Here is a 20,502-nt window from a genome sequence, read left to right on the forward strand (position 1 = left end):
TAATCTTCTTTGGACAGCTCTGAGTAGGCTTTTTCAAAGTATTTTTAACTATGATCCCCTAAAGTTCACCTACGCTGAACATGGTTTTTCACATGGCCTTTTCTGGCTAGGAAGTCAATTTCCAAGGACAGGAACTTCTTTAGAGCTATTATAGGAGCACTTTTATCTTTCTGACAAGTCTTGGGGTGTTCTGGGTTGACTGTGAGAATTAGGAGAAGGGAAGAACAAACTATATGTACATAGATATAATAACAGGATGCTCTTATTTAATAGAGAAGTACAGAATCAGCACTGTACAGTGACAAGTCTAATTCAGTGTTACAGAGAACCAGGAACTCACACAATAGAAAGCCTAGAAGATGGGCCTTCAACTAACCCTGAAGTCAGGCTTAGGAAAAGAGAGTAAAGAACTTTTCTCCAATAAAACTTCTCTGACCAGCTCTGTTCACAACCAGTTTCATACCCAAATCCTACCTCATCTGAGCAGTGTAGCTGGAGCTGAGGATCGAGTCGGTAATCTAGAGCAGACTCCTGAATAATAATCCGGATCTGGTCTTCACAGTCTGAAGAGAGGCGCTACATGTGACAAAGGGAGATATGTCAGCCTCTTAGACAACTGCAGCTTTTTATTTGGCCCCTGACTTGGGGGAAGTATAAAAAAAAGGTATTGGGGCCCTAGCCAGTTTGGCTCAGTGGATAGAACATCGGCCTGCGGAGTGAAGAGTCCGGGTCCAATTTCGGCCAAGGGTACGTACCTCGGTTGCAGGCTGGATCCCTGGCTCCGGTCGGGAGGCAACCAATCAATGTGTCTCTCTCACATTGGTGTTCCTCTCTTTCTCTCTTCCCCTTCCACTCTCTCTCAAAAGCAATGGGGAAAAAAAAAGTCTTGGGGAAGTAGGACCGAGCTAAGGCTTCCAAAGAGAACCACTGCCAGGAATAGAGAAAGCTCCCTAAATATGCCTCTCTGTTGAGAGCCCAGGACCATTTACCTGGTCAGCATATCTCAGCTTCAGGCAAGAGATGACTTGACCTTCTAGCTCCGAATCCTCCTTAGCCTTAGTCAGGATACCATGACAGAATTTTGGAATGTCAGCTTTACAGGCTTTCCTTAACACAGGATTTAAGCGGTAATCTAGAGCAGAAAGTGGTAAGATTATAAAATATTCCAACTGGATTCACAAATTTTTAGAGATCCACATTCCAAAAAGGGGCATATTATATTAATGACCACAAATAAACCACTGATTTGCTTATTCAATAAATGTTTACTGAGCTCTCACTATATTGTTTTTAGTCAGAAATACAAATCAGGAATGCTTCTATTCTGCACCAACTCTTCAGGGTCTTAGACTGATCTTCCAAGTAGTCCTCACAAAAATCAAGCAGACATCAACAACCTTCCCCACATGAGTTATTTTTGAAAATACTGAGAACAGAATATCCAACTCACCCTGCCCATTTAGTGACAAGGTCTTGCAACTCAAGAGATGAAATTTCTGTTCTAAAATGGATTACCCTTATATTTGCCTGCCACATGCATGACGTTTTATTAATTTCTACACTTTTCAAGAAATCTAGACCTGATTTCTTTTGTATGCCCTTCAAAGGCAGTTTCCTATTTTTTCAGCCTCTTCTTTCCCATGGCGTTCATTCTGTTCTTCTGGATACTATTCAAGGAAGGAGTAAGTCCTTTTGCTTATATCTAGGTTCTCCCTTAAAATTCACAAGCAACAAAGCACCTACAGTTTAATTAGACATGGATATGCCCACTCAGTTCCATTTAAGTGTAGGACCAAGAAAGCCAAGCCAAGATGTTACCTGTATTCTGGGTGATCTGGCGCTTGGTTATCATCTGTTTGCATTTGGGATCCATCAATTCACTGTTCTTATTTTGTTTCAAGCATTGCAACATGGTTTTGGAATCTGCTTCTGGACAGAATCTCTGCAAAGAATCAAAGTTTTCTAAAAACGGCTATCCAAATGTGGCAATTACCACCATCTGTATCACCTGGATCATCCATACATCTACTGAGAAGCTTATGACAGAAGCAGCCTCATGGCTAAGCCTGAATAAGCACTCAGCCTCAAGTTCGCCGTTTTTGACCTATTCTCTACTGTAGCTCTCCATTTCTTTCTCCCACTTCAGTGCTTCCTACTTTGCATAGAGCTGATTCCTTACCTTCATGGCTGTTACATTACATGGCATCTCATGAGCTTATACATTATTAAGCATGAATATAACATTGTACCAGGTGGCCAAATATCTACCCAATTCCAATGGGAAACTCAGGAATTACCCACTAACCAGTGTGAGCAGGGATGTGTGGAAAGGACCCATTTGGCTTATCTCTTAACTACAGGGCTAGCCTCTATACACTTCTTAGTGTCCTTGAAGTCAGAGCTCCATTTTGGACTAGTAAAAAAATTCCATCTCTACTGGCTAATTATAGTCTACTGACACCTGAATATGGGGATGTGGACTGTTGACTGATTTTTATGGAAGTCATCAAAGTCTTATGAAGTTCCCGCAAATCAAAGACCAATATTTCCACTTTTAAAGAGCACTCAATTCTACGAGGCCCAGCTAAAGAGACTTCTAACTTTCACAATTCTCTTTGGAATTTATCTGATAGGATGAAAAGTAGCACTTTATATTAAAGGGGAACTGAAATAAGGGGTCAGAACCTTAAGTTTAATCTCTCTCTATATATGGATAGATCCAGGAACTGACATCTAGGTTTTCAAGTCAGCTCTGAGGTAGAGAATGTTCACTGGAGAAGTAAATGAAGCAAAAACCTTATAGAATGGAAAAGCCTTTTGATTGTGGTAGATTAATGATTAGGACACCTGAAGGTGGTTTTCTCAGTATACTACCACCAATCATCCCCCAAACCAATCATATATTCACTGGACCTCTAGTTACTTGTGGCTCAGGTCAAAGTGGAATCAGTTATCTTAGCTCACGGGTTCTCAAACTTGAGTATGCATCAGAATTGCCTGGAGAGCTTGTTAAAACAGAAACCTCCACTCCCAGAGTTTCTGATTCAGTAGGTCTGGGGTGGGGCCCAGGAATTTGTAGATCCCCAGGTGATGCTGATGCTACTGGTCTGGGACCAGACTTTGAGAACCAAGTCTTAGCTGTATAAACAAGTGAAAATGGAAAGATTATATGAATTTGCTCTGACATTTAAAGAAGTTTATGCTGTTATTTTACTCACCCTGTGCTTAGCACTTGGTTTTGGATTTCTTACCTTTATCATCTGCTTGCAAACTCTCATGAGCGTATAATCTAGTTCTGGGTCCATCATCTCTGTCTCCTGCAGCTTAAAAACTTTCTGGTGGCAACGGGTACTTAGTTGCTTCTTGTTTTCTTTCAGACATTCAATAATCTAAGGAGTAAGAGTTATAGTCAAGTTAAGGGGAGTATCCGGGATTGATAATCCATATATCCTGACAGAAGCATTCAGATCCTAGTGCATCCCTATCTTTCTATCCAGGTATCTTCCATTTCTAATTCTTAGTAGTTAGAATCAGAATTTCCTTATCAAGGAGAACTATATTTACAGCTTTATAACTTCAGAGGTAATAGTAAACCAAACTATATAAAAATAATGGATGAATAGCAGGCTGCACTGAACTCTAAAGGGAAGGAAACTCACTCAGGATTCCTGGTTTCTTTTGCCTTCTAGAGCTGTTCCTTGTCAAGAGTCCTTCTGGAGCACAGATGAGGCTCTCTGACTTTCCCTGGAGCAACAACCCTGACTAGGGAGTAGGCACAAGCCAGGAGATTTAGTTCAGCTCACCACTTACCACATGAGAATAGAGCATTACCTGCCAGGTATGAATTAGACCCAATCCTTACACCGCATAGGGCAAACTTATATAAATAAATAAGTACAATAAAAAGAAGAGTGGATTAACATAAAAGCATAAAGTATATTATGCTAAGTGAAATAAGTCAATCAGAGAGACAAATACTGCCGTACAATTTCACTTATATGTGGAATCTAATGAACAAAATAAACTAATGAACAAAATAGAACTAGAGGCATGATCCATGGAGGACTGGCAGCTGTCAGAGGGAATGGGAGAGGGGTTAGGGATGGGGGTGGCTGAGTGGAGGTGGGCAAAGGAGGGGAAAATGGGGACATATGTAATCGTATCAACAATAAAGTTTTTTAAAAAAGCATAAAGTAGTCCAGGTGGCGTGGCTCAGCAGCTGAACATCAACCTATGATCCAGGAGATCACGGTTTGATTCCCGGTCAGGGCACATGTCTGGGTTTCAGGCTCGATCCCCAGTTGGGGGCGTGCAGGAGGCAGCCAATCAAAGACAACTTACCATTGATGATTCTCTCTCTCCCTTCCTCTCTCTGAAATCAATTAAAATATATTAAAAAATAATAAAAATAAAAAGCATGAAGTAGTATAGGATCAATTTTATAGGAGTGAATTAAGTATATCCTGAAACCTCCCCTTTCCTCTATCACCTGTAAACGATAAAGAAGGGGAGATGAAAAGCTACAGTAGCTAGGGCTGTAGCATAAAGTCACGAGACTTCTGTGAAATCCTCAAGGCACAACCAAGAATCATCAAATAACTGAGGAAAAAGGTAACAGAGCTATTAAAACATATTATTTAATATCCTCAGAACAATACAGAAGAAAATGGTAAATAACAAGCAAGAGATTATGAAAAGAATCAATTGCATATCTTGGGAATGAAAACTGCAGAAAGGCATGAATTCTGAGACTGAAAGAGCCAACCAGAATAAAGAAAAAAAAAATACCTAATCACATCACAGTGAAATTACAGATCATTAAAGATAAAGAGAAAACTCACAGATTAACTATACAGAAATGAGAATCAGATTGACCTGAGACTCTGCATCGACAATACTAGATACAAGAAGATAACGAAGACATCATCTCAACGGAAAGCTCTAAGACAATGCCCTGAACTAGAAGAGGTAGCTGAGTCACTGGGAGAACATTAAAAAAAATCATGTGCTTGTACTTCATTCCTGATGATCCTGGGTAGGTCCCTGTTACACACATTTTTTTTTTTTAAAGTTTCCCAGGTGATACTTGTGTGACCTTTAGTTAAGAACTGTGCAATGGGAACATAATGAGGGGATAATTATGGAGGTGCAGAGTGCTGGGAAAGCTATTGAGAGGAGGAGGCATATGAAGTATCAGTAAGAGGTTATTAGGCAGACAAGGTAACCTGAAAAAGGAAAGAGAGTAAATAGAACACAAAGGGAAACTTTGGGGAAAAAAGTCTGGCACAGCTCGTGGGGGGATGATTAGGCTGGATAGGATGCGATAAGGCCTATCCTACCAGAAAAGAATTATTAAAATGTCACCTTCACATTACTTTTGCAGTTAAAAAAATAACAAAAAGTTACCTGGGCATTGCCGTATTGCACTGTGGAACAGTAGTTCTTGATGTCACTCTTGCAGGCTTCATACAGATCTGGTTCCAGACGGATGTCCTCTGTCTGTATGAAAGGGAACCAGCATGGTAAAGGGAGGTTACTCTAAGATGGAGATGTCAAATGATCTACATGCTTATTTGTTGACTGTATCTGGTAAGCACAACTTCTACATAGCAAAGTAGCAGGAGAAAAGGGATTTAGTTTCAGTTCTGCCACTATCTAGCTACATGGCCTTGGACTTCTTTTGAGCAATAGAATTTTCCTCTTATAGCGCACACTGTGGCTGACTTCCACTTCACCTTGTTGATCAGCTAGCTCATCAGTGCACAGCACTCCCCTGGAGGCTGCTGTTGGTCAGGGAGTGGTACAGACCTCAAACTGACAAATCAAATTGAAGGGAAGGATCTTCTTTTCATGCTGGGGAAGTTTCCCTTGTTTTTATTTTCCTGCTGGAGATGAATTTTGGAGCAGATGGCCCAGGTGTTGCAGGCAACTATTATGAGGGAAACTAGCCTTATGATGAAGCTGGTGGGAGGACAGCAGAGTAAAAGGGAGACAGCTGATCCTTGAGGACATTACTGATACAATGACTGTATCACATGCTTACAGCCCATCTTACTTTGGTCTTCCAGTTATGTGCTGTAAAAAACATTTTATCGTTCAAAAAAAAAAGAGTAAAATAAGAAGCTGTCATACTGTAAAATTTTACCACGTGGCTCCAAGTCTTAACTATCACAATAGTGGCTAAAATCTTTCCATTAAGCCCTCACTCCTCACCCAACTTTTTATCCCCTGCCCCTGGGGTTTCTGGGAGTTGAGGCAGTGGTTTGAGGCATTACCATCTCTAGCTCCTCCACCCGCAGCTGCTTGCGGCACTTCAGGGACACCCTGTGTTCTTTGGCTTCCTGCAGAGTGTCATTGCGCACGGTGGTGCTCAGGCAGATCACCACGTCCACCCTGCCAAGGAAAAGAGAAGGCCTGAGACTGGCTGGAGCCAGAAGGACAGACGTCTGAGAGCTGGGCTGGGCCAGGAGCAACAGCACCTCCCAGAACTCATGACCCCCTTTACCATGTTTTTGAATGCCTTTCCTGTAAGTCTCGCTGTTTTTAGAGCTCTACAAGCAGCAATTTGACTGTATAGGTCATAAAAGTTGGGCCACAGCACAAATGCTGACTATATTCCTGACTGGCAGGGAGGCCAGAGAGGGAACGTGTGTGCAAGGACAGTTCCACACTTGTTTTGTTAAAAACGTGTGACCAGAGAGGAATGCTGCTCTTAACTCTGGACTGTGACTTTGATGTACTGTGAAACCCATTCCTGAAAAGTATTGAACCCTGAGCAAAATAGGAACTTGGTTTATACGCGAGGAAATACGTTCTAGAAACATGCCTTTGCAAAGAGTTAACACAGAAGGATTTGGGTAGCCATGCTGTACAAACTCCTTACACTCCTCACTAAGATGAAGTTTTTGTTTCTTCACTAGATCTCTAACCCAGTAAAAGCCTCTGCTCCTTCCCCGAAGAGATGACATAATGGAGTTACGTCAGGAGGAAGTCAGCTAACATCCTGTAGTCACATTGTAACTTGTTCCTCTAAGTACACAATCTTATCAGCTCTACCAGTTGCATAGCCTGAACTGGAAAAACTGAAAATGCTTCTTTAGCCTATAGGCTTTCCACATCAGAACTACCACCACCGGTCATGGTTCTCAGCAGCTATAAAGATGATGTCCAGATAATGTGGTATTTGGCCACACTTCCAAAGGAGTGCGCAAGGAGACCTCCTCCTGGGCTACCAGACAGCAGGAGGCCGCCTGACACCTTGGGTATTCATTCAGTAGCTAAGAGGGGTTTTAGAGAAGCAGAATGAATCAATTAAAAGGTACATACTTCTTCTTTATGTTGGGGCAAAGTTTCAGCACGTCCTCTTTGCAGGCCATTTTAAACTTGTAAGAGAACCTAAAATCCTTCATCTGCACCTAAAAACAACGATGAGAAAGAAAATCAGCAGCTCTGTGGCAAGTCCTAAGTCAGCTTTCTGGGCTCTGAATGACTTGCCCCAGTCTCCCACAGGCTTCATGAACTGCCAACCTCCCCATTCCTCCCTCTGCTATGACCACACCAGTTCCCTGCCATTCCAGTCACACAAATGCTGTTCCCTTGGCCAAAAGAACCCTTCTCCCAGATTTTCCCACGGTTTTCTCTGCCACTTCCTTGGCATTTCTATTTAAGTACCTCCTTCTGAAGTCCCGTCTCTTTCGCCCTCCACCCCTTACGCTGTGTTACTTTTCTTCAGAGGCTCACCTGAGGCTGTATTACTTGTAAACATGTTTTGTGTCTTTTTCTTACTAAAATATAGGCGACAAGGGCAGGGCTTGTGTGCTCCTTCACTGCCCCGGGTGCACACTCCCGAAGGCCTTCAATCTGGTTGTTTAAAGCTAATGCTCGGAAGAGGGCAGTTTTACAGACACCTGGATTTTGTCCTCAGGCGAGGAACTGCTTGCTTTACCAGAGGCACCTCCTCAGACACATGGTAACAACGAAGAGTGGGTTTAGCCTTCTCATTATGACAGGCCTGAGCATTATGATTCAGAAAAGAAATAAAAGGCTGAATCCAGTGTATTGATACATATTTGGGCCACTGAAATGAACACTCAGCCAAAACAGCAGATCTCACTGATACTGTTAAAGGAAAGGCTAAAATACCTTAGGCCTGGCTGGGTGTGGCTCAGCAGTTGAGCATTGACCTAGGATCTAGGAGGTCGGGGTTTGATTCCCGGTCAGGGCACATGCCCGGGTTGCGGGCTAGGTAGCTGATCAATGACTCTCTCATCATTGATGTTTCTATATCTCTCTCTCCCCTTCCTTTCCTCTCTGAAATCAATAAAGGTATGATTTAAGCACACACACACACACGCACACACACACACACACACAAAAAAAAACACACACACACAACCCCTTAGGAAAGCAAGCGATGTGACTAAAGCAGGAAATGCCTGTTTACTTGTCTCTATTCCCAATGGACTGCATGGTCCCTAAGGGTATGAACTATGTATTTATCACTGAACTTCGAGGAGCCTAACAAAGTGTCTGGCCATAGCAAATAAAAACCACATTTAATGAGAACAAAAAACAATTTTTCACAGGAGGTGCTCTGATGTTCTAAAAGAGGAAGGCATTCAGTAACCATCCCAGCAGTCTAGAAAAGGAGGCTCTGCCAGGTGTTACTGACCAGCTGAAAGTGGGTGACTCCAATGGCGCACTTCTCATTCATGTCCTTCTGGTGCTTGTTTTGTATCAGACACTCCATCAGGTCCCCAGAGTCTATCTGGTTATCTGCCACATCCTGCAAAAGGCAGTGCACATTTATACTACATCTGTAATACCTAATAAACAAACCTTGTACCCCAGGCTATGAAAAATGCAAACAAGGTATGTATTAAATTATGTCAAAATAAGCCTCAGAAATTACAAGGGACAAACATCTGGGGAATAAAATTTACACAGCAAGCTGCCCTGCATGAAGCTCCAACAAGAACATGTACTACGCTGTGCTTTTACTCCTTTGCTTCCTGGTTGTCAGATCCTCATGGTTCCTGAGTGTGTTTTGCTCTCACAATTTAGGTAATTCAATAAGTGAATAAAGTAATAAAGTTTGCTCAATATCCAGGTACAAGAAGACAGCTGGAAGGGGAAGCCACTGTTACTGTGAACGAATCCTGAGCGGATGTACTGGAAGCAACTCAGTCATGCTCATGGGGGCTTCTCCAGTTCTTCTTTTCTTATAAAGGGCATCTCAACAACTGCTGCTAAGCACATATCTGGGAACCTACAAAGGATAATCAAATAGGTTTCCCGGGATGGTGTCATCCCCTCTTGCTTTTGTTTACATCTTCAACTTCTCAAAGTTGGCCACAAAGGAGTAACATGCTGAAGACAGAGATGATCCAACACACTTGGGGGCCAGAGTCCTAGTAAATTCAGTTCTGTTTCTAATCCTTGTTTCTCCACACATCACTTACGTGACAAAAGTTCTGAATTATGGGCTCGCAGGCTCTCATCAGCAAGGCTTCTATCTGAATATCCTGTAGAAGATTAAATATATTAATTCTGCCTTAGAAAGAACCAAGGGTGGGAAGAGGAGCAGTTTCTTTCTCTGACTCTATGCATCTGATGGGCAAATAGTCTGTTATGCACATCTGTAGTCTATTCTAGTCTTTAAGTTAGATAGCCCCATCAGCATAGATGGGGCTATCTGCACCTCCATTATACTTTGAAAGGCAAGTTTTCTAGAAGGAGATGCAGAATTAAGAGGAGCCCTGGCGGGTGTGGCTCAGTGGTTGAGCACTGACCTATGAACCAGGAGGTCACAGTTCCATTCCTAGTCAGGGCACATGCCCGAGTTGTGGGCTCAATCCCCAGTAGGGGGCATGCAGGAGGCAGTCTATCAATGATTCTTTCTCATCATTGATGTTTCTATTTCTCTTTCCCTCCCCTTCCTCTCTCTGAAATCGATAAAAGTACATTTAAAAAAAAAAAACACAAGAAAGAAGCCCTGGCTGGTGTGGCTCAGTTGGTTGAGGGTCGTCCCATGCCCTGAAAAGTCACTGGTTCAATTGCTGGTCAGGGCACATACCCAGGTTGTGGGTTTGCTTCCCGGTCAGGACACCTACCTAGGTTGGGGGTTCAATTCCCAGTTGGGGCTTGTATGGAAGGCAACTAATTGATGTTTCTCTCTCACACTGATGTCTCTCTCTTTCCCCCTCCCTTCTTTTCTCTCTAAAATCAATAAGCATGTCCTTATGTGAAGATTTTTTTAAAAAAAGAAGAGAGGAGAAAATATTTAATAATAATAATACTGGAGTATATAAAGCCTTTCAAGTTTTACCAAAAAGCTAAACAGTTCAAAATGAAAACAGGGGTAACTGACATCTTTCTTTAGTTTATGAACTCCTAAACCACATCACTATCCTCATAAGCCCATATGGACCATGTGAATGGGAGAGGAGATGACAGAAGATGAAAGAAGGCAATAAACTTTTAAAAACTGGAAAGTAAAAAAAAAAAAAAAAAAAAGCAAAAAAAACTAATGGAGAGTGTAATTTTATGTATTGCTAATTTTGACAATTCAAATAGTTCTAAAAGGTTTATGATTAAAAAACAAACAAAAAACAATTTCCTGTTTCCCTGATTTCTGCCCCACAAGACAATATAAACATTTTTAGCTGCCCCCTCCCCAATAATAATCTCTGTATTTTAAATAATATGCCTATGCTTATGAAGTTTTTAATTTTACTTTTTATATTTTAGTGGGTTTCAGGATGGAACAGGGATAAACACGTGTATTCAATCTTCCATGTTTAACTAAGTCCCAGGCTTTTATTTTATTAAACACGCAAATATTACCAAATGACCTAATTGAAAAAGCTGAAGATAACAGAAATGCTTAGACTCTTCTTGAATGTGGTTAAGAGATTTAAAGTATAGCTGCTATCTTTTCTTAAAGGGGGAAAAAAAAGATTGGTTTAATCACTGTGATAAATCTAATTTATGAAGTAAACCAAAGGGCAAAATGATAAAAGTGTTTTTCTGGAAAAATGATAAAAGGGTTTAGAAAGCATCACAATATTCTTTATAAAGCAAACAGAATCTGATGGTTTCTTTTGTTTTCCAGAGCATCTAGAAACAGGACCAAGAATAAAGGAAAGGCTGCTGACAGGGCACTCTCCTGTGAACTGCAAACTGCTTACCTCAGATTCTAACTCGGTGAGGTTGCCGACTATATCTCTGCACTCTACAGCCAAGTCATCAAGATGATCCTGAAGGCACTCAAGCTCCTGCAAACAAAAAGGCAATCCCTTGGGGTTTGTCAATTACACAAATGACCCAGGGAAGCTGAGATATCAGCGTCTACTTCCTTTTCAGTGGTTCTCCTTTTCTTCTCTTTTTAAAACTACTTCACTGAACACAAGTTTTATTTATTTCCCAAACTGGGATGGTTAGAAAGATAATTACTTGATGTAATAGGGTGGTTAGCAGGGTTAAGCCATGTAAATCCTCTAGAAAGCCAAATTGAGAAGTCTGATGAGAATCGATGTTCAGGTGTCCTCGGAGTCTAAAAATCTTACCAGGCCTTTATTCCATTCCATCAACACCCTGCCATTCCTTTTTTTCCTGTGTTTTGATAATGATCATTGGACAACAAATTCAGTGAAAGACATGAAATATTTAAAACTCTTTTATGGGCAAAGTACACTGGGACTCAGGTTCTTAAACACAACATAGAGCTGAAAGTTCCTGCAAATCAAATCTGGGATTCTAACCTAAGCCCACATAAAATGACCCTCTGAGGAAAACTGCAAAACAAGTGAGCATACTAGGGTTTCGGTATCTAAAAGCTATCTTGTCTGGGTTTTGACACTAAGCTGGAGCTACCTTGTAGCATCAATTACTAGTTCTCTTAGAAATTTCGAGGTTTTTAAGCACATCAGCTCATTTCCCCAAAACACATCAACAACTATTTCTCAGCAAAGGACTTTGTTAAAGGACCAAGTTTAACTTACTAACTTAACTATTCTGCAAGAACCTCTCTGTTTTGAAATTAGAATGGGAAGGGAGGAGAAGGGCTACAGGAATTACACAACCCTCAAAGGAAAATGAGTAATACTTTTGGGAGTAAAATAAATGGCTAAGGGAAAAATTCCATTCATGGAATCCTGTCCGAAGTTTAGCTTCACAGGGATGTGCTGCAACAAAATGCAGCTTTCTCAATGTTACTTTACAAGGAGTATAAAAGGAACTGTTTCCTGGGATTCTGTATGACAAGATCCCTTGGTTCATTAGACAGAGGCAGCAGAAAGCAAAACAATAGGCATTTTCTAACAATAAACTTGACAGAGCTGTAGGAGGGCCAGGAAGTAGATTGCTAAAAATTGTATTCCCAGGCTCAACAGATCTGTGTAGGCAGCCATTGCTTCTTAAAAATGTCCAATTCCTGCACATGTGACTTTGTAGTAGTTTAATCCCAGAGAGTGTTTTGGAGTGGTAAAAAGGGAACCTGGAAACCTGTATTCACGCCTTGTTCTGATATCATTCATTACATGCATGTAATTCTTGGGGGCTGCTCCTTCTCTATACTTATCTGTACGGAAGGTGGTTATAATATAATGGAACAAATGCCTGGATAGGATTAGACCTGAGTTTTAGGTAAGGAAGTCAACACACTTCACATCTCTGAGCCTCAATTTCATCAATTACTAGATAGAAAAAGTCCATTCTTACATTCCTGTAGGACTGTTGAAGGGCACCCACACTAATTCATGCATACAAGTATTACATGTATATGTACATATGTATATTCTGCCTTCTCTCCAAAAGGCTTAATGTGGCTTATAAAAGTGAGAAAAGAAAAAAAAGGCAAGATAAAATAAATAAAAAATAAGTAAGAAAGAGGAAAGAAATGGAAATTATGTTAAGAAAAGTGGAATGGAGCAAGTAATAAGTTAGTACATAAAACACCTTATATATACTTGCTAGAGGCAGGCCATACCTTTCTTTGACTCTAGGCTTTTTAAGAGGCAACACAAAGAGGGAAAATAATCAATTACAAAATAATATAAAAACAAACTAACTGGTCAGGCTGGCATGGCTCAGTGGTTGAGCATTGACCTATGAGCCAGGAGATCACGGTTTGATTCCCAGTCAGGGCACATGCCGGCATGGCTCAGTGGTTGAGCATTGACCTATGATCCAGGAGATCACGGTTTGATTCCCAGTCAGGGCACATGCCGGGGTTGCGGGCTTAATCCCCAGGAGGGAGCATGCAGGAGGCAGTTGATCAATGACTCTTTCATCACTGACATTTCTCTCTTTCTCCCTCTCTTCCTCTCTCGGAAATCAATAAAGACATATTTAAAAAATAATAATAAAAAATAAATAAAATCGTTCACTTCAAAACAAAAACAAACTAACTGCTTAGGAAAAGTACAATTATTCCTGATTATAGAGACCAAACAGAAAATTTTCCTGAGGATTTCTTATAGAGAGACCATCAAATAATATCACAAATCATGTCTGTGAAGTAAACAGAAATGGATTTTATGGGGTTTGTACTCTACATAAAATGTTAATCATGAATATTATTATGACAATAAGATAAACAGGTAACTATGTCACCTACCTGTCCGGTCTCTGTTTTTTCACTGCACCATTTGCCCAGATCAATTAGGCACTTATCCTGGAGTGCAGGATCCAGCTTAACGTCCATGGCACGCTGGTGTAGGATCCTTTGAACTTCAGCTCGGCACTCCCGTGAGAGCTACATAAGAACAAGCAAAGCACTCTAAAGGTGCCAAAACCAAAACCAAAAGACACTTGATAATGTCAGGAAACTACCAAATAACTTTATACCTTGAATATCTTCCAGAATAAGAATTAAATGTTCTAGGAGGCTTCTAAAAACATCCCTCTCTTGGAATGAGATTATACATTTGGCCTATTCAAATATATTATATGAAACTTCTTTTTTTCAGAGTATCCTGATAAAAAGTTAACTGAATTTGTTCAGATTAGATTAGAGAGTTTTAATTTAGCATAATTAACTTATTACTCCAAGAATGTAGAGTAGAATGCTGGGTCTAATTCAGGAAAGAATACACATGTGTCAGGAGAACTGAGTTCAAATTTACCTAAACTCAGAACAAGCAGGCAACATCAGAAGCAAGTTACCACAGGTCAGGACCAGACTCTTCTAGATGAGTTGAAGAGAATTAGCAGAGGGTGAAACAGATGAAAACTAGTATTTTTGGAAGGTTTGTGAGAAAGCTGTCATTGACAGGTACAGATAGTCTCTCTTCCTAAAAGGGCCCATGCACTCGGGGTGTGTGTGTGTGGGGGGGGGGGGAGTTGGAGAGTAACTGCTTAATGGGCATGGGGTTTCTTTTTGGAGACATGGAAATATTTTGGAAGTAGACAGATGTGGTGGTTGCACAACTTTGTCAATATACTAAATACCACTAAATTTTTTCTCTTTAAAATGGTTCATTTTGTTATATGAATTTCAACTCAATTTTTAAAAGAAATGTATTTTTAAAAAAGACAGCTTCCAACCCTTTCTTCTACCTCCTACTATAGTCACTACCAAGGTGCTAGCTCCTGTGATTAATGATAGGTTCATCGTAAGAAAAAGGAAACAACAAATTCCCTTATTTCCTTACATAGCAGTATAAAAACTGAGTTAAGACTACAGTAACTGAAGTATAACATTTCCTTCTATCTAGGTCTCTTCATTCTGAATACTAAACTTAGTCAGACTTTTGAATTAAGCTCAGAAGGGGTATTTGTTAACATGTATGTAAAATAATACCTTCTCTATTTTCTGTAACAAATGCAGGACTAAAATGCAATAGAGTATCTCAAAGGCTTCAAAAGACCATCTGGGAGAGCAAGCAGCATGTCAGTGTGGCACCAGAAGGCAGTAAACATTGCCCGAGAGCCAAACACACACAAATATCCCAATAAGAGATAGCAATTAGGGCAGACAAATACCAAGAGACTGGGGTATGGAGGTTTCTGCTCCAACCAGTGTGCTGTGAGAGAGGCCTATTAATATAAGCATTTTGTGTTCTGATGCCAAGAGCAGAAGACTAAAAACCATTTGTATCTTGGCTAAGAGCTAATGGATCTTTAAAGCTAAATAACATTAGGGCAGCAGAACTTAAATGTCTATTTGTGATTTAGATTTCGGTAATTTAAAGAAAAAACTGGAAATGTTCTGACTCACTTTGTTAAAAATGTAAAATCAGGTGGAAAGAAGTTGGTAGAACACTCTATGTACACTCACTGAATGAAAACGTTTTCTAGTAGTGCAGCAACCCCTCCCCACCAGATACACTAACAAAGTTTTCCTAGGATGGCAGAAACCAGAACAATATGCAGCAAACTAATTAAAAAAACAAATGACGATGAGAAGAAATGAGTCAATAGTGACGCGTACCCTCCTTCCCTGTTCCTCGGTACGGTAGGCATGTCTATACAAGCAAGAGAACACAGCTCCAGGAGGCATAAGTTCGCTGGTTTCATTCCAACCGTGGGTGTGGCAAAGACGAGAAGCATCTCCCTGGCACTTGCGGTATAAGACGGGGTCCAGCCTATAAAGTTAAAAGATAACCACTCTTACTATATACCCTTCCTTCCAACACCTGCTAAGGGTTTTTACAATGTGCTTGTATATTCATTAATAGTCACCTCCAGCCTGGCCAGGTGGCTCGGTTGGAGGGTCTTCCCTGACACCAAAAGGTTTTGGGCTCGATTCTCATCAGGGCAAAATACCTAGGTTGCGGGTTCAATCCCCAGTCAGGGTGTGTACGAGAGGCAACCGACTGATGTTTCTTTCTCTCTTCCCCTTCCTCTCTCTCTAAAATTAATAAAAACATATCCTCGAATGAGGATTAAAAAAAATTATTATAATAATCCCCTCCAGCGTAATGGAGACAACAGGTAAGCAAAAGCATGTTCTAAAATTTGTTCTTCATGAACACACAGTGGTCAATCTGCAGAAGTTTGTTAACCTTAGTACAGAAGATAGAAGTTCTGCCTCAAAGTGGTTATCTTGGCTATGTAAGGCACACATTTCAATAACAGACTCAGCACTAACATACCCTGGTTGAAATGAGAAAATAAGGGTTGTAGCTATCAGCAGGCAATTCACAACTTTTTACTCAATGATTTTTTCTAAGTATAAATGAAGTTCAATCCTACTTGATATACTAGATTCAGTAAGATCAGGAAATGGCAAGATAAAGAGAATCATTCGACTTCCTTTCCAGTGAAACTGTTCCTCTTCTTTTTCCCATGCAAAGTAAGGCCATTATAATTTTAGTTTACCTGAATATGCTCATCAATTTCGAAAACTTGACATTTAACTTTGACTCTGGAGACAGTGCTACTTCTCCGAACTAGACCAATGGATGCTTAATTCTGTCCATATTATAAGGTCAATTTTGGGGGAGGGCTACTTAATGGAAGGAGAAAGGCTAATAATATTTAATGAGTAGCTTTTAAGCCTATGAAGCATTTTTTGATCGTGGCTGAAGGAATTACAGAAGAGGGAAAAACATGATTTTGTTAAAGTAGTAAACTCAGTAAACTCTGTTACTTTAGTTTAGATGGCCTAAGCACGGGAAAATTCCCCCCCAGCTTTCTGTAGTCTTTTCCAGAGCAGAAACAGAAACAGAAATACACAGAATCTTTAAGCAATCTTTATAGTAAAGTATGTGGGTAAAACATATTAATCACCAGAAAAAGTTAATGACCAAAGTACAATGGCTTAAACAACTGAATCAGGAAGGAGCTGAACTTGGGAAGCAGGACGAGCAGCCTGATCCTACTGACTGCTTTGGAGGTGGGAAGGGAAAATAAGACCTGGAAAGAGGAGGGAATTGCAGCCAATAAATTACAGTGATTCTGACAGTAATAGATCCTTCTGCTACCTCATCTCCTTCCCCTATTTTCTGGCTAACAGGATGAGAAGAGAATCAAGTTGTTACTTATTGATAAGAGCTTCTTCAGACAGAATAAATTCAATAACTTTGAATAGTTAAAGAAATAAAAGCAAATTCCCAAACTCGGTGCAAATCGATAAAAATAAAAATGTACTATTGTCTACTTAGAGATATATCTGAAGACACTTCTGCCCCAAAGGTGCCAAGTTCTTTCTAGACAGATATTTGTGGTATCAGAAATTTTTGATCCTTCCAAAGTAGCAGTGAATGGGGATTCTTGGGGACAGACCTGCAGGGCTGCCTCTGCTTTTAGATATTGTTCTGAAAGTAAGAAAGTGGTTTTTCAGAGGATTAAAGTTGTCAGCTATTCCAGAAATTAACAAAAACAAATTCCTATTGATTATTAAAAAAAAAAAAAAAAAAGCAAGGGATACTGACTACACAGGAGAACAGGCCGAGGCTTATACTTACTCTGTTTTCAAAATACTCACTTCCAGTCCCGGGAGATGAAATACTGCAGCTCTAACAGACGGTGTTCACAGTCTTCTACCATTTTCTCTGTGTATAAATGTTCCATCAGGCATGAGAGGATCCTGGGCATAAAACAGGGGTGAAATTGTAACAAGAGATAGAAGAGTTCTGACAACATATCCAGAACTTCCAATCAGTATTTCCTTGGTCTGTAGAAAAAGCCATTCTGTTATTTTCCTAGGGCAATCAGGTACTTATTCACCCTGACAGTGATTAAATTAAGCCTTCTATCAGCTTCAGAGCCACTCAGCACTTAGGAATAAGTTTGCACAAGATCCGTGTGCAGCTGCTTTGTTTTTAACTTTTTACTATGAACATTTTCCAACACTCACAAAAGTGGAGAATCATATAACATCTACCTTTCCTTCCCACAGCTTTATCTACCTATGGCCCAGGTTGTTTTAATGCTGTCCCTCATTGCTAGTATTTTGAAGCAAACCCCAGATACCATATCATTTTGTTGTAAGTACTTCAGCACGTTTCTCTATAATATGAGATCATAATATCATTAGCTACCAAAAGAAATTAATTTAAAAAATCCATAATATCATTCAAAATCCTGTCAGTTTTCAAAATTTTCCAATTATTTCATGCCTTTTTACATGTTTATTCAAATCAGGACCTGGAACAGGTCCACATATTATATTTAACTGGTAGTATCTTAAATCCATTTTAATCTGTAGCAGTTTCCTCCTTCCTCCCTCTCCCTCACCCCCTTTAGAGTTGATGCAGTTATTTTTATATTGGTAAATATGCTTAATTAGTCTTAAGTATGTTTGTCTATCTTCTCCAACCACACAAAAAGCTGTATGGAAGAATACGTTTTTTTAATCCCCGATCACAGCATGAATAGCAGGATGATGATAAACATGGACTACATTCATTTTACTGTTGGTACTGTGAACTGTAGGCTATAAAGATTTTTGCAGAATGGGAAACCTGTTCTTACTTGCAACCTGGTTTTAAGAGCTGTTTGCATATCACATGGAATAAAACTAATGCATGCAATTCAAATACTTCATTATAGAATTTTACAGCTTTCCTAGATCTCGGATAAAACTTCAGAGTTCCTTTTGACCATGATTCCCGCTTCCAATCAACACACTGTTCTATATTTCAATGAAAATTAATTACTCTCTGATGATCACCAAGTAGCCAATATATATGAGTCAATATACAAAACAGGATGAAAAGTAGAGTCAAGCATGTGTTACTTTCTCCTGAGAGCTTCTTTCTCTCCTTTTTATTTGACCATTACAATGGAATTATTCTGTGACCTAATGTACAGGCCCACCTATGCTCAGTCACTGTCAACAAATATCATCACAACGCTGGGTCTAGGTGTCTCCACATGACAGATGAGGCAGAGGTGAACTCTCAATTCCCATACTAGTTTCAACAAAAGTTGGTATGTTTTGCTGTTTAACAAAATCTCAGTTATGATGCTGAATGTTCCCTGTGCTACACTGCCAAGTAAAATACAATATGGATAAATACCACAAACAAGATAACCTACATTGGGTCTCCCGATCTTATGTGTTTGCAGGCAGTCTGTATTACAGATTCACAAGCTTCATTCAAAGCTCTATCAATGCGGTAATCGGCACCAGGGTCAGTCTCCTGAATCAGTGTTTGAAGCTGGATTTAAAAAAAAAATAGGAAGGAAGAAATAAAGTCACTTACACATCAGGGAAGAGCACTGTCATCTCTTCATACAATCAGTTACTAAGTGTGGTATATCACAAGGTACTACAAGTGTCACTAGCCAAGTTCAAGAGCTCTTGCGAAATACTTTCCAACTGGTTTCTCTACCTTGATCGAGAGTTTTTCTGTTCAAGCCCCTGTGGGGATTACTTGCCTACCAGTTTGAATCATCCCTGGACATTTGCAAAACAAAAGGTCTTTACAATATAAAGGCTGCCTTTTCCCTCATAACTGCCTATATATTAACCAGATTACTAAATCTGACACTCAGAGCCAAGCAAGAATTGAGTGGAGAAGAGTAAATAGAAGTGATTTCCAGTTAGGGACCTAATTTGGTCAAAAGAATCTAAAATTTAAATTTTGCTGCAAAGACACTGGCATTACAAGTGTACTCTGCTTTATTAAAGATAGATGTGAGATTTCATTTAGCTTGCAAGAAATATCAATTACAAAAAATAAGAATATAACACTTATAATTTCCTATTTTCCCTCAACAATCTTTTATATAACCAAGAGGAAAACCAGGCCTCGTTCATTATAAGTACAAAGAAGAATATTTGTCATTATGCAGTTGAAAATGAGAATATAGTCTTTAACATCTACTTCTGCTTGGTCTAATCTTTATTATGAAATAAAGAGAAAGTATGAGATGTGCCTTGGATTCTTTTTTCCTGTCTTTGAGGAGAAAGCAGCTGGGGCACAGAGGAAACAGTTCTAAATTAAGGATCAGAAGACCTGAGTTCTATTAATAGCTCTGGCTCTGCCAGATATTAGCTTTGAGAACATGGGCAAGTTGATTAACCTCTAAGTTTCAGTTTCTCTAACTGCAGAGGATTATAAGAATATACAGCCCAGCCGGGCGAGGCTCAGCGGGTTGAGCATCGACCTAGGATCCAGGCAATTGGGGCTCGATTCCCAGTCAGGGCACATGCTCGGGTTGTGGGCTCTATCCCCAGTTGGGGGGGTGCAGGAGGCAGCCCATCAATGACTCTCTCATCATTGATGCTTCTATCTCTCTCTCTCCCTCTCCTCTCTCTGAAATCAATAAAGATTTTTTTTTATTTTAAAAAAGGAATATACAGAGGCTGTATAAACTGCAAGCATTTGACAGATATGAAAGATCATTACTACAACAGATGGGTAACAGATGGTGTTTTGGGGTGAGAATCTTAAATAACAGAGAGCAAATCTGAAAACTATAATCCTAGTTTGGGTTCCTTTTTTCCAAGTTAAAGACTTGGAGCCCTTTTTTGTCACAGGTTTAGCCTTTCTCTTCAAGAGCCTTCTCTGATCCTCATACATTTGACCTACAATCCCACAGGGGCTC

General features: G+C 40.0%; 1 protein-coding gene across 2 annotated transcripts in view; it reads right to left on the bottom strand.

Annotated features, from left to right (window-relative positions):
• The window catches only part of GLG1 (golgi glycoprotein 1), a 76,677-nt gene that overhangs the window by 10,425 nt on the left and 45,750 nt on the right, over positions 1 to 20,502 (bottom strand). For both annotated transcript variants that reach the window (XM_081118782.1, XM_081118781.1), the window contains exons 9-22: positions 18,988 to 19,109; positions 17,432 to 17,533; positions 15,434 to 15,587; positions 13,619 to 13,756; positions 11,190 to 11,276; positions 9,462 to 9,524; positions 8,672 to 8,785; positions 7,327 to 7,415; positions 6,276 to 6,393; positions 5,407 to 5,499; positions 3,252 to 3,389; positions 1,819 to 1,942; positions 990 to 1,132; positions 475 to 576 (exon numbers count right to left, since the gene is read on the bottom strand). In XM_081118782.1, the coding sequence (XP_080974908.1) occupies positions 475 to 576; positions 990 to 1,132; positions 1,819 to 1,942; positions 3,252 to 3,389; positions 5,407 to 5,499; positions 6,276 to 6,393; positions 7,327 to 7,415; positions 8,672 to 8,785; positions 9,462 to 9,524; positions 11,190 to 11,276; positions 13,619 to 13,756; positions 15,434 to 15,587; positions 17,432 to 17,533; positions 18,988 to 19,109 (1,587 nt within the window). The remainder of the gene's footprint in view (positions 1 to 474; positions 577 to 989; positions 1,133 to 1,818; positions 1,943 to 3,251; positions 3,390 to 5,406; positions 5,500 to 6,275; positions 6,394 to 7,326; positions 7,416 to 8,671; positions 8,786 to 9,461; positions 9,525 to 11,189; positions 11,277 to 13,618; positions 13,757 to 15,433; positions 15,588 to 17,431; positions 17,534 to 18,987; positions 19,110 to 20,502) is intronic.

Source organism: Miniopterus schreibersii (assembly GCF_964146895.1).
Source record: "Miniopterus schreibersii genome assembly, chromosome: 18".
Taxonomy (NCBI): domain Eukaryota; kingdom Metazoa; phylum Chordata; class Mammalia; order Chiroptera; family Miniopteridae; genus Miniopterus; species Miniopterus schreibersii.